Source organism: Paroedura picta, chromosome 5 (assembly GCF_049243985.1).
Source record: "Paroedura picta isolate Pp20150507F chromosome 5, Ppicta_v3.0, whole genome shotgun sequence".
NCBI lineage: Eukaryota > Metazoa > Chordata > Lepidosauria > Squamata > Gekkonidae > Paroedura > Paroedura picta.
The window spans coordinates 17,417,875-17,430,798 of NC_135373.1; the positions used below are offsets into that span (position 1 = coordinate 17,417,875).

The 12,924-nt window shown below is 48.1% G+C and overlaps 1 protein-coding gene across 1 annotated transcript; it reads left to right on the forward strand.

Annotated features, from left to right (window-relative positions):
• The first annotated feature begins 251 nt into the window (after positions 1–251).
• On the forward strand, positions 252–12,645 carry CNFN (cornifelin). Its single transcript, XM_077336742.1, has 4 exons — positions 252–402; positions 8,100–8,228; positions 11,142–11,278; positions 12,349–12,645. The coding sequence occupies exons 2-4, from the start codon at positions 8,105–8,107 to the stop codon at positions 12,436–12,438; spliced, it is 351 nt and encodes a 116-aa protein (XP_077192857.1). The 5' UTR covers positions 252–402; positions 8,100–8,104; the 3' UTR covers positions 12,439–12,645.
• The last annotated feature ends 279 nt before the right edge of the window (positions 12,646–12,924 follow it).

A 12,924-nucleotide genomic window follows, 5' to 3' on the forward strand; every position in this document is an offset into this window, starting at 1 on the left:
GATTCTGATAGACTGTTTCTGTCTGTAGAAGGCATTCTTCAAAAAGATGCAGGCCAGGTGAATGCCCATGGCAAATGTATGTGCCTGCATGGGAAAAAACCCGCCACAGCAAGAGGAGACCAGTGGGTCAAAAAAGTGTTACCAGTGGCACATGCAGAATCTCTCTCGGGTCTGACTTCTTCCCCAATTCGCTGCCCAGCGCACTTATTTTTCCGTCATCAGTTTGGGGCCGGGGAAACCCTAACGGAAAGGAGAGGAAAAACACTCCCATGCCACGACCCAGTGCTCCTCCACCCTTCCAACCGGGCCTATAAGAGGCCCCAGCCCAACCCCACCCAACCTGTTTCCTGATTGAAAGGCACCTGGTCAGTCCAGAACCTGACGCTCCAGGAGAAAAAACAGGTAAGAAAGGAATGCTTAGGCAGGGCTATTCATAAACTTAATCACTTTTAGGGTGGGTTGGAGGAGAGGACTGATAGTCATCGGGTCCATTCCATATTAACTGATTCTATGCGCTTTACCCCAGACCTGTGGCTAGCAAACACCTGGCAAATTGGCACCTGAGTGCCTCAGGGGACAGGGTTTCTCCTTGGCTCTGTTGTTTTCCAGCTTGTGGCTATCCAGGAACCCCATCTAGGTTACGCTCTGTTTGAAGCAAGCCCCAAAGGAATAAAGAATGGGGAAGAAGCAAAAATGTGTAGCTGTTTGAGAGGCACAGTTGTGGTTTTAAAGCAGGGCAACACGGATGAGGCTAAAGAAAGGGCGTCAAGGAAAATAAACGAGTTAGCGTGTGGATATTTCTAAACAATGTCAACGGCTTGAAATAGCGAGGGGGTTGCATGTTAGATTTGCGATTGAGTGGGTGTACCGGGATAGAGGGGATGAAAACCATTGTGGTCCTACTTCTGAACTGATGAATTTGAAATCTGGGTTCGAATCCTAGTTATTCCTGGGCCTTTAATAGAGGACAGTCATAAAGTGACACACAGCTCTTTCGGCACTGAGAAACCAGGAAAGGTTTCGGCTTTTTGTTTGGCTGCCATTAAAGGCAGAGAGGCAGAGAGGCAGAGGCGGGGGGGGGGACAACCCAACCCGTAAGGGCAAAACTGACCTTTCGCTTGCCTCAGTGGTGGTGTAGTGGTTCAAGAGTTGGACTAGGACATGGAAAGTCTGAGTTCGAATCCCTACTATGCGGAGGAAACTAGCTGGTAACTACTGGTCAGTCATATTCTTTCAGCCTAGCCCACTCCTCAGAGCAGTTGTGAGGATACAGTAGAAGAGAAGTGAACGCTGTCTCCCTTGGAGAGAAAGGGGAGGTATATTTAAAAGGTGGGATAAAAATAAAATCCCAGAAGAAAAATGAGCAAAGTTTAAATTACTGACACCCCACACCCAATTAACTGTAATAAGCCACCAAAGATGTTTGTTTAATTTATTTGATTTATATACTGCCCTTCCAGCGAAGGCAGCTCAGTGCAGGGTACAGCATTAAACAACATAATAAGACAAATGAAAAAGTTTATAACAATTTAAAACACTTTAAAACACTTTAAAACCACATCTATAATTGTAAGTGAGGCGCTCCTTCTGAAGCAAACACACCCACCCTATAGCTTGAGAACAGAATTACCGTGAGAATTTCTGTAACAGTTAACACCTTATGAGGGAAATGACTGAAAATATATACAGTGTGTAAATAATACTTCTGGATGAGATATAATGTTTATTATTTTTAAAAGCTGGAAAGTTAGGAGTTGCAGATGAACCGCAAGAAAAAAATTAGAACGCTATCTCCTCTGAACTGCCATTCATATGGACCAGCCCTTTTAAGGCAAATTCTAGAGCTGGCATTCTCAGCCAGGGTTTTGAGAAACCATGGAGTTTCTTGATGGCCCTGGAAAAATTTCCTAAGTGGGTAAGGTAAAGGTAAAGGTATCCCCTGTGCAAGCATCGAGTCATGTCTGACCCTTGGGGAGACGCCCTCCAGCGTTTTCATGGCAGACTCAATACGGGGTGGTTTGCCAGTGCCTTCCCCCGTTTTACCCCCCAGCAGCAAGCTGGGTCCTCATTTTACCGACCTCGGAAGGATGGAAGGCTGAGTCAACCTTGAGCCGGCTGCTGGGATAGAACTCCCAGCCTCATGGGCAAAGCTTTCAGACGGCTGCCTTACCACTCTGCGCCACAAGAGGCTCTAAAGTGGGTAGGAGTTAATTAATTTTTAATTGTTTAAAAAAATTGTTAAATGTTTATCAGGTGATACAACAATATATGGTCATGTTGATCCCTCCTCCCCCAATGGCCAAGGATGGGCCTCCCAACCATATTCTGGAGTTTCTGGAAGTCTGAGGAATATTTCAGGGGTTTCTCAATCGTAAAAAAGTTGTGAAAGGCCATTCTAGAAGCGTTTCAGCCCATTCCATCCAGAAGTCAGGATGCTTTCCAGAAAAAGCTAACGAAAGCTGTGATTCTATCTGTACCTACTTGAAAGTAAGTCGCCTTGAAACCAGTGGGGCTTGCTTCCAAGCAAATGTGTTGTTTGGGGTTTATTTTAGGACCGGACTTTAAGCTCACAGATCTGGGTGGCACCAGAGCCCAGTTAGAGGGCTTAATCTCCATGAGTTTTGGCAGCACTTGTCACTTCCTTATCCCAGGTACTCCCTGGAGGGCTTTCTGCAGCCTGAAGGGCCCCTTCCTGAAGACCTTTTTTGGGGGGTGGGGGGCATCTCCGGGCCACTCCATCTTTCCAAATGCAGAACATCTGCCAAACATAGGTCACGACGTCATCTGAAAAGTGGATGCACATGTCTTATTTGGCTGTCCTTTAGAACAGGGGTAGTCAACCTGTGGTCCTCCAGATGTTCATGGACTACAATTCCCAGGAGCCCCTGCCAGCAAATGGGAATTGTAGTCCATGAACACCTGGAGGACCACAGGTTGACTACCCCTGCTTTAGAAAAGTCATTTGGGGGGCAAAATGCACTCACGGGTCATGCAAAGCACTGTAAGTTACCACCGATTTGGGGTTTTCGATGCAAGAGATGTACAGAGGTTGTTTGTCATAGCCTGCCTCTGCGTAGCAACCCCTGGACTTACTTTACTGTCTCCCATCCAAGTACTAACCAGGGACAACCCCAAGAATGGACAACTAGCTTCTTGCCTCTATCTACTGGTCACACAATAGAGAAAAACTGTGTCTGAAATAGGACAGTTTTAAATACAATAAACAAACTTGCAGACAGTTCTTTCTCTATTGGGTCGGTGATTTTCTACAGTGTCTCTCACTTTGTTGTTGTAGCATGGTGGTTACACACCTCCAGAGTTATTGAAAATTCCAGATCAGAGTTTTTTGTGTGAGTACAGTGAAGAGGAACACATGGCTTGTTATGTATTTAAAAAATTTGCCTGCATGATGTTGTGCATAAGAGTGGTGGGCTCTAACCTGGAGAACCGGGTTTGATCCTCCATTCTTCCCCATACAGCCAACTGGGTGATCTCATGCTAGTCACATTTCTCTCAGAGCTCTCTCAGCCCCACTTACATCATAGGGTGTCTGTTGTGGGGAGAGAAAGGGAAGGCAATTGTAAGCCCTTTTACTAGAAAGCCATTGTGGTGTAGTGGTTAGAAGCATTGGCTTCTAATCTCGCAAGCCAGTTTTGATTCCCCATTCCTCCACATGCAGCCAGCTGGGTGATCTTGGGCTCATCACAGCCCTGATAGTACTGTTCTCACAAGCAGTCCCATCAGAGCTCTCTCAGTCCCACCTACCTTGCAGGGTGTCTGTTGTGGGGAGAGGAAGAGAAGGCAATTGCTTTGGGGCTTCTTTGAGTAGTGAAAAGCAGGGTATAAAAAAACAACTCTCCTTCTTCTTGCCTAACCATGCAGCATAGGAAAACACCTGGTTGTGAAAAGTATATAAAACTCTCTCAATGTATGTTCTGAATATTTAATGTATTTTTACCCCTGAGAGAGTATACAGAGGCTCAAATGTGTCTGGTTTCATGTGATTCATAAGACATACTCACCCAGCAGGAATGCTTGTAAACTGCACATTCAGATCTGTAATGTCTTTAATTTTATGTATGTGCCCATCTGTACACCGCCCGTGACGCCGCGGGCGCCACGATAAAACAGTAAGGGGTTCTGGGGCGGGATGTGTCCGGGATGAGGAAGGGTCCGGATTGGACCCTTCCTCATGACAGACAACCGGAGGGACCAAACGGCAGGCGCGAAGCGCCTGCCGATTGGTCCCTCCGATTCCCAGCCCCAGCAACTGCGAGCCGCGCTCAGCGCGGCTCGCAGTTGCTCCCGGCCTGACGTGGTGAGAGGCGCGAAGCGTCTCTCACCGCGTCAGGCCGGCCCCAAGGAAGCCCCCGCCGCAAACACAACACAAGACTCCAGCCGCCGAGAAGCTGCAGATAAAAAAGAAACACCCCCGGAGGAGCCTTTCGCCGCTAGCGCGACGAGAGGCAGCAGAAAAAAAAACCCCTGTAGGAGCTCCAAGCCGCCGCGCCGACGAGAGGCAGCAGAAAAAAAAAAACCCTGTAGGAGCCTTTCACAGCTCCAAGCAGCAGAAAAAAAAACCCTGTAGGAGCCTTTCGCAGATCCAAGCAGCAGAAAAAAAAAACCCTGTAGGAGCCTTTCGCAGATCCAAGCAGCAGAAAACAAAACCCTGAAGGAGCCTTTCCCAGCTCCAAGCAGCAGGAAAAAAAAACCCTGTAGGAGCTCCAAGCCGGCACGCCCACGAGAGCTAGCAGAAAAAAAAAACCCTGCAGGAGCCTTTCACAGCTCCAAGCAGCAGAAAAAAAAACCCTGTAGGAGCCTTTCGCAGATCCAAGCAGCAGAAAACAAAACCCTGAAGGAGCCTTTCCCAGCTCCAAGCAGCAGGAAAAAAAACCCCTGTAGGAGCTCCAAGCCGGCACGCCCACGAGAGCTAGCAGGAAAAAAAAACCCTGCAGGAGCCTTTCACAGCTCCAAGCAGCAGAAAAAAAAACCCTGTAGGAGCCTTTCGCAGATCCAAGCAGCAGAAAACAAAACCCTGTAGGAGCCTTTCCCAGCTCCACGCAGCAGAAAAAAAAAGCACCTCCTGGTGTCCCCTGGGTCCTAGCGCCCATTGCATTCCTGGTTGCAATGGGCTTTCTTGCTAGTTGTATAATAAATATTTAATTTGTCATTTTATTTGTTGGAGTTTGACCCTCTTGACAAAATCAGAATATTCTGAGTTGAATTTGTTTAGTTGCTTTCCCAGCCTAGTTGCTTTAGTTGCTTTCCCAGCCTAGCCTGATCTTGTCCAATCTCAGGAACTAAGCAGGGTTGGGTGGCCCCTGGCTAGTCTTTGGGCGGGGAACCTCCAAGGAAAACCAGGGTTGTGATGTCGTGGCCAGCCGTGGCAAACCACCTCCACGTCTCTGGCCTTGAAAACTGTGACTTTATGGCAAAAAAACCCCAAAACCCCAAAGGCCTGGGAAACCCTTCATTTGGGCCACCACTTCTTTCCAACAGCCTAATATAGGATCCTCGCTTGGCCCGTAACTGCAAATGGATCCGCCCAGAACCCCACAGCAGGGTGTGCTGCCATTCATTTATCGGCATTACGTGGCCGAAACTGACGATAAGAACAAGTGGAAAGGTACACACCACACACCTCTCGGCCTTCTAGGTGCCATCCAGTGCTGCTGATCCCCCCCTAGAGAGATGACAATGAACCCCCACCCCATGACAGCCCCCAACCCATAGACATTCTTTGAACCCTGTGCTGTGCATTCTCCATCCCCTGCCATTTCCCCTTCATTAATTTCTCAGCCCTAAACATGCCCCCCTTCCGGAGCAGACTTTATTTGCTCAGAGGGTGTGTGATCTTCTGGTGGAGTTCCATATTTACGTCTCCCTTTGACATTTCCCTGTCCCGCCCTCACGTACACCTTAACGCAGAAATAGAAAAGGCTGGCCGCAGATTGTTTGAGGAAGGTGGGAGACCTGTCACTTTGGCTGGACACAAATACCAGAGTAAAATAAAAGGGCGGTAGTTGTGGGGGGACCTGATAATCAAGCCAGGAACCTGAAGGCTGACTGATTAAAAAATAGAACAATTTATTATACAGTGCACCGAAGTTTAGGGTTAAAAATGACATACAAAGGGACCAGTAAAAACTCAAATCGCCATATGCAGCAACAAGACGAAGGTGCGTAGCCAGTTCCAGAGAATCACAAAAACACATGGTTGCTCATGTGTATTAACCAATAGACCCAATGTGTTCAACCCTGGGGGCCTTCTTCAGTGGTCAAAATTGCACAAAAAACTGTAACTATGTTGGCATAAAATGTCTTTCTAAGGCAGTGGTTCTCAACTTTCCTAATGCCGCGACCCTTTAATACAGTTCTTCATGTTGTGGTGACCCCCAACCATAACATTATGCAAGTGTTCTTTCTCAGAAATTAAATCAAAACTGACCAATGGCGTGAAGATCCATTGTTCATGATGGTATATAAATTGTTTTTTTTCCCCCTGGGGTTTCTCAGTTCAGTTCTGCCTCTTGTCCCACCATGCCCATCTTGCTCTTTTCCACCTGCAGGAGAAGCGGCAACATTGGTGGCACCCCCCCCCCCCAGCCAAGCTGCTTGCCCTGCTGCGACCCCTGTGAAAGGGTCGTTCGACCCCCAAAGGGGTCCCGACCCCCAGGTTAAAACCACTGTTCTAAGGCCAGGCAGGTTTTATATGAGTCACAAAAACAGTGAAATCCCGAACAATAGTCACAAATAAGTTTGACACCAAGGAGTCGACATGCTTCCTGTATGGTAACTTTAATGTTGTATTTAATCCTAAAATGCTGTGCATTGTATAATAAATAGTTCTGTTACACTTTATTTTTTAGTTGCTCAGCCTTTGGGTTCCAGGCACAAAATACTAGGCCCACGGCCTGGGTAGAAATATCATTCGTCTTGGAAAGACACCATGTGATTCTCTAGGAGGGGAAGCTAATGAGAATGTAGTCTCTACCTGGCATTAAAGACTTGTGAATCAGAAGAGGTTTGGGGAATGCAGCCATAGGTACATGAGAGTATGTGCAAATTCAGGTGGGCAGTTGTGTTGGCCTGAAGCAGCAGAACAAAGTGGAAGTGCAGGAGCATGTTTTAGACCAGGGGTGGTCAAACTGTGGCCCTCCAGATGTCCGTGGACTACAATTCCCATGGACATCTGGAGGGCCGCAGTTTGACTACCCCTATTTTAGACCAATCAAGTTTTATTGTAGATATTGTAGATATTCATGCTCAGGCACAATTCATCTATCCATAGCCTTGCTCAGGTCTTACAAAGGGAGAGCCGTGTCTTCCAGACTGAGTAAATCGATCTCCTGTTGGAGCTTCCTCTTTTCCTGCTGCCTTCCTGTTTTCTAGGATTATTGCCTATTTCAGGATCTCTTCTCTTCCCGGAAACCTTCTCTGCATGAGGCCTTTGGCCCAGGCCAGTGCTTGTCTGGTTGCAGGGCTAATGCCTTTTTGCTGTCTCGCTTTCGTCTGCCGCCTTCCTGCGCTCCTCCCCCTCCACAAGTGCTGCTGGAAATGGCGGAAGAGAGCAGCACGCTTTACATGCAACTCTTCTGTCTGCCAATCAAGCCAGGCAGCCAATCCCCTTCATGCTCCATGATGCACGCTTATTTTTTAAAATTAATACTTCTCCATTTAAAAACCTATTCATCTAATCATCTAATCATAGATGCATAGTGCTTTTTGAATACCACCCCTTATGGAATCATGAATCTTTAGATAAAGTTCGCTGGCAGGGGCTCATGGGAATTGTAGTCCATGGACATCTGGAGGGCCACAGTTTGACTACCCTTGCTTTAAAAAATTAATCTCATTCCCGATTTGGGGACGACGACTTTAGAAAGGCATGCTTTTATTTCTGGCAACACCTGCATGCTTGTGCACCTGTTCTATGCTCCAGGCTGTTGACAGTCCGCAAATGGGTGGCGTGTCACTGGGTCCCCCTGAAATCTCTGGGTCCAGGGATCCCTCTGATCCTGCAGTGGGAAGACCAGCCTAATGGGAAAGGGGGGAGAACAATTGACTGTCCTCATCCTGACCTCTCCCCTTTCCCACAGTGGATATGGCCTACCAGACGGAGATGATCATAGATGCCCAGCCCCAGCCCATGGGTAACAACTACACTTTCAGCAGCCAGGGGGCCTGGAGTTCAGATCTGTGCGACTGCTGTACCGACATGGGTGTCTGTGAGTAACCAAAGCCCAGTGGGCCCCCTTCTGCCTCCCAAGGGGATCCCCCCTCCCCCATATCCAGCCTGTGTCTAGTAAGATCAGGTCATTTGGGTGTCTGGCACAGTCTTGCCCTGCCTGCCCTTTCAAAGAGTTCTAGGAGGTATGCATGGTTCTCCCTTCCCTTTTTTATTCGCACAACAGTCTTGCAATGTAGATCACGCTGGAAAAGACTGACTTGCCCAAATACGCCCAGCTAGTTGCATGGCCAGGTGGGGACTGGAACTTGGAAACTTCCGGATTCTAGCTAGTCCACGCTGCCCCCGTCTCTGCCTTTTCTATCCAGAAGGCTGTTTTAAGTTGGCAGTTGGGGGTGTGTGAGGGGGTGGCATTACCTGACAGTGAGCTTATAGAACTTAAATAATTTAGCGACTGTGTCAGTCTAGGGGTTGAGGGGTGTCACGATCCAGCAAGAGCCATTCACTGCTTCAATAATTTAGATCCCCATGTCAGGTTCTGGCAGTACTGAGCAAAAGAAGAGCAAAGAAAACCAATCAGATGTAATACCTTACAAGTAGAGTGGACGGGGGGGGGGTTGCCTTTTAGCAGCCCTAGAATCTCACCTGTAGGCGCCATGTGCTGCATGTCACAGGCGCTGTCCTATACCCCCTCCTTAAGACTTTAAGGCCAACAAAGCATCTCTGAGAAGTATTCTGCTGGGGGAATTCTATTCTCGGAAGGCAGAAGGAATCAGAAATTGGTTCAAAGGTTGAGGCGCATTTTGGCCTTTTAGAGCATCAATGAAGAGCTCTGTATAACCAATTATGTATTTATGAGACATACAAAAGCTCCCCTTTTTTGCCATCAATTCTCAGTTAACTTATGGCCACACTGAGTGTTTTCAAGAAAAGAGATGTGCAGAGGTGGGGTGCCATTGCCTGCCTCTGCCTAGCAACGCTGGACTTTGCCAGTGATCTCCCATCCAAATAATAACCAGAGCAGATCCTGCTTAGCTTCCAAGACTTGTTGAGCTTGGACTGGCCCTTCCAAGTCAAGGCAGATATAAACAGAGGTGGTTTGACCTTACCTGTCTCTGTGCAGCAACCCTGGGCTCCATTAAAGGTGTCCCATCCAAGAACTAACGAGGGCTGACTCTGCTTAGGTTTAAGATCTGACTAGGCTAGTCTGAGCCATCCAGGTGAAGGCAACAAGTACCAAAAAGGCCTGTGCCTGCCTCTGCATAACCACCCTGGGCTTCCTTGGTGGTCTCCCATGCAAATACTGACTAGCTCACATTCTAAGATCTGGTGAGATGAGCCTAGTCTGGGATATCCAGGTCATGGCTGAGACAAACCTCGTTGGTTTGACCTTGCCGGCCTCTGCGTAGCAACCCTGGACTTCCTTGAAGGATCCCCATCCAAGTACTAACCAGGGCTGACCCTGCTGGGCTTCCAAGGGCTGCTGAAATTGGGCTAGCCCGGGTCATCTGAGTCAACGCAGGGCTGACCAGGGCTGACCCTACTTGGCTTCTGAGAGTGGACAAGCCGGGGCTCTCCAGGTCAGGCCCAGCTCCCCTGGCAGAGAAACATACAGGGCATGTTTCCTTATTGTAATTTCCCATTTTCCATTCTGCAAAACACTTCTAGCCCTTCGCATCAAAGGCCTTGAAAACATCTATTCTCGTTGGTTTTGTATTGATTGATTGATTGATTGGTTTTAGGGATTTCTAGGCCAGCCCTCTCCAGGGCAGCTTCCAGTGAAGGAGAATACTCTCATACAATAAGAAACAACCAGGCCTAAAAATTAAACTAATCAAACAGTTTCCAATCCTACAGTCGTTCCGACCATTAAAATCTCCCAGGCCAGATGTTAACCAGACAACAGAGAAGTTGGCCCAACTTAGACTGAAGTGGATTTGTTCTGGCAAAAGCCTAGATCAGCTTTTCTCAATTCTTTTACCGTTGAGAAGTCCCTGGAACATTTTTCAGTCGAGAAACCCCAGAAGTGGCACAATTGTTGGGAAGCAGAGCTGTGGACACGCCTACCCGGGGCCCCTCCCCTTCCCACCCCTCCAGGCCTATCATTGGCCATTTGGGGAGGAAGGGAGGATGGGTCAACCTGAGCAAATATGGTCATATCACCAAATAAAAATTTAACAAATTTAAAAAATATATTTAAAAATAGTTAACTCCCACCCATCCAGGAAATCCTTCCAGGGCTGTCAAGAATGCCTGGCCTAGATGACAATTAGGTGTGTGGGGTGGGGGAGCTATTAGATGATAAAGTATTCTTCCTCAGTATAGCCTAATTCCTTTGAAAAACAGCCCCATTAAAAACAGGAATCCAGGAACAGAAATGAAAGAATGTCAAGCTAAGCACTCTTCGGCAAGCCAGCCATTTCTGTGGTGATCCCAGGATTTGGTCTCCTAACTGGGTTGCTTGGGCTGAGAGATCAGGGTGGGAGAATAGGCATACCCTGCCATGGAAGGCTTCCTTAGCTATAAATGCTATACATGGTGGGAAGCTGCCAACCTCCAGGAGCCCTCCAGGAATTACAACTAAGCTCTAGGGCAGGGGTAGTCAACCTGTGGCCCTCCAGATGTCCATGGACTACAATTCCCATGAGCCCCTGCCAGCAAATGCTGGCAGGGGCTCCTGGGAATTGTAGTCCATGGACATCTGGAGGGCCACAGGTTGACTACCCCTGCTCTAGGTGACAGAGATCAGCTTCCCTGGAGAAAACAGCCGTTTTGGAGGAGGGCCGCTATGGCATTGTGCCCCACTGTGGTCCCTCCCCAGGCTTGACCCCCCCTAAATCTCCAGGTGGTAGAAAGGAGAACTGGGTAAGGAGGAGCATAAGAGGGGGAGGGGCCAGGATGTTCTCCTGCGATGTTTGATTGGATGCCATCTCCTCCTCTTGCCGTCCCACAGGTCTCTGTGCCACTTTTGTTCCCTGTATCCTCGCCTGCCGGGTGTCAGAGCAGGCTGGCGAATTTTTTTGCCTCCCTTGCCTGCCTGGCACTCTGATTGCACTGCGCACCGGCGTCCGGGAGAAATACCACATTGAGGTGAAATATTGGAACTGTAAAATGTTTTGTGTGTGTTTGTGGAGGGGGAGAAAAGAGGACTGACATGTTCTGGTGATATTTTTTATGAACTCCAAACTTTTGGGTGACGTTTTTGCATGACTTGCGGGAGAGGATGGGAAGGGGAGGCAGAGCCTGTTGAATTTCTGCCTGTTGCAGTTGTTCAAGGCTTGTTGCTAAAGGAAGGGGGGGGGGAAGTCTACCTGATAGGGATTTTCCCTCCTCCTCATAGATGAAGGCTGATCAGGGCTGCCAATTCACCAGCTGGATATTACAGCTGCATTTTGTAGTAGAGTTTAAAGTTGCAGAGAGAACAAAGCACCAGGCTGCTTAAAGAATAAAATAGTTTTTATTTATGAAGAAAAACAACGATGTATAGAAAGATTCCTAACTAAGTGCCTGGTGCCTCTTTGCAAATCTGAACTCTGCCGACACAACGGCAAGCAATATGTCTTTTCTCTAAGCTAAGAACAGCTTAACCTTTGGGTTTCTGCACATCATGTGTTAAAGGGGAAAGAGCAAGCCAGGTGGCTGTTTTTGTTCTGGGCTATTGGCAGCCCTGGGGCTGAATTACATGGGCGCACACATCACTCAATGATGCCCTGCTAAATGTGTCAGATGGTTCCAGTGCAGGGATGCCAGCCTCCATATAATACTAGAAGGGCTCGTGGCAAGTCCAGCTGGGGCTCATGGGAATTATAGTCCGTGAACATCTGGAGAACTACAGGTTGGCCACCCCTGCCACAGTCTGTTAGCCTTCGAGGTGGGGGCCCCAACGTGGTGCTTGTGGATGGGGCATTAGCCCAGAAAGGTTTCTGAATGCCCATTTGATTGGCTATGCAACCATTTAGTGCTTCCTGCAGCAAGTCAATTGGGGCCACCATTGTGTGTCTGCATCCATCACACCGTGGTCAGAATTCCAAAGGGGTCTGCTGGATCAAAAAGGCTGGGAACCGAAGGAATCACAGAAGTCCTTTGTTGATCTTTGCCTTCTCTATCCACCAGTTCATGCTGTTTTGCTTACCCCACATTTTGTCTCCCACCCCCTGCAGGGCAGTATTTGTGACGACTGGATGGTTATGTCTTGCTGCCCGCTCTGTGGCCTGTGCCAACTTTCCCGAGAACTGAGCAACAGGAACTGAAATGGATGGAGAGGTGGACAGTTTTCATACCAACTAGATGGGGAGGGTCCAAGAGCTATCTGGGAATGACACCAGTGTAGACCAGAAAGACCTTTCTTCATTGCAGGAGGGACCATGAAGGACCCATAGGACCCAGCTCTGTTTACGACTCCCCATCATAACATCACCATGAAAATTATTGCTTAATAAAACAATTTTGTGACCCTTGTCTGAAGTTGGTGTGAATTTGTGTGGCATTCTTATACCTGGAGTGGGACAACCAAGGACATGTGTGACCCCCTCAGAGCCGGTGCATGTCAATGCACCAAAGCAAACTAATTTGATTGATCATGGCTTCCCACCCAAAAAGGATTCTGGAACCAGCATGTATTGTGACTGGAGGGTTTGTCTCGAGATGGAGAAGTTCTATATAGTCAGCAAAAACAAGACCAGGAGCTGATTGTGGTTCAGATCATCAGCTTCTTGATGCAAAATCTAGGCTTAAAC

Excerpts from the sequence above, each read along its gene's own strand:
- CNFN (XM_077336742.1), top strand. The coding sequence starts at position 8,105 with ATGGCCTACCAGACGGAGATGATCATAGATGCCCAGCCCCAGCCCATG. Across the intron at positions 8,229-11,141 it reads CTGTACCGACATGGGTGTCT|GTCTCTGTGCCACTTTTGTT; the intron begins GTGAGTAACCAA and ends GCCGTCCCACAG. Across the intron at positions 11,279-12,348 it reads GGGAGAAATACCACATTGAG|GGCAGTATTTGTGACGACTG; the intron begins GTGAAATATTGG and ends CACCCCCTGCAG.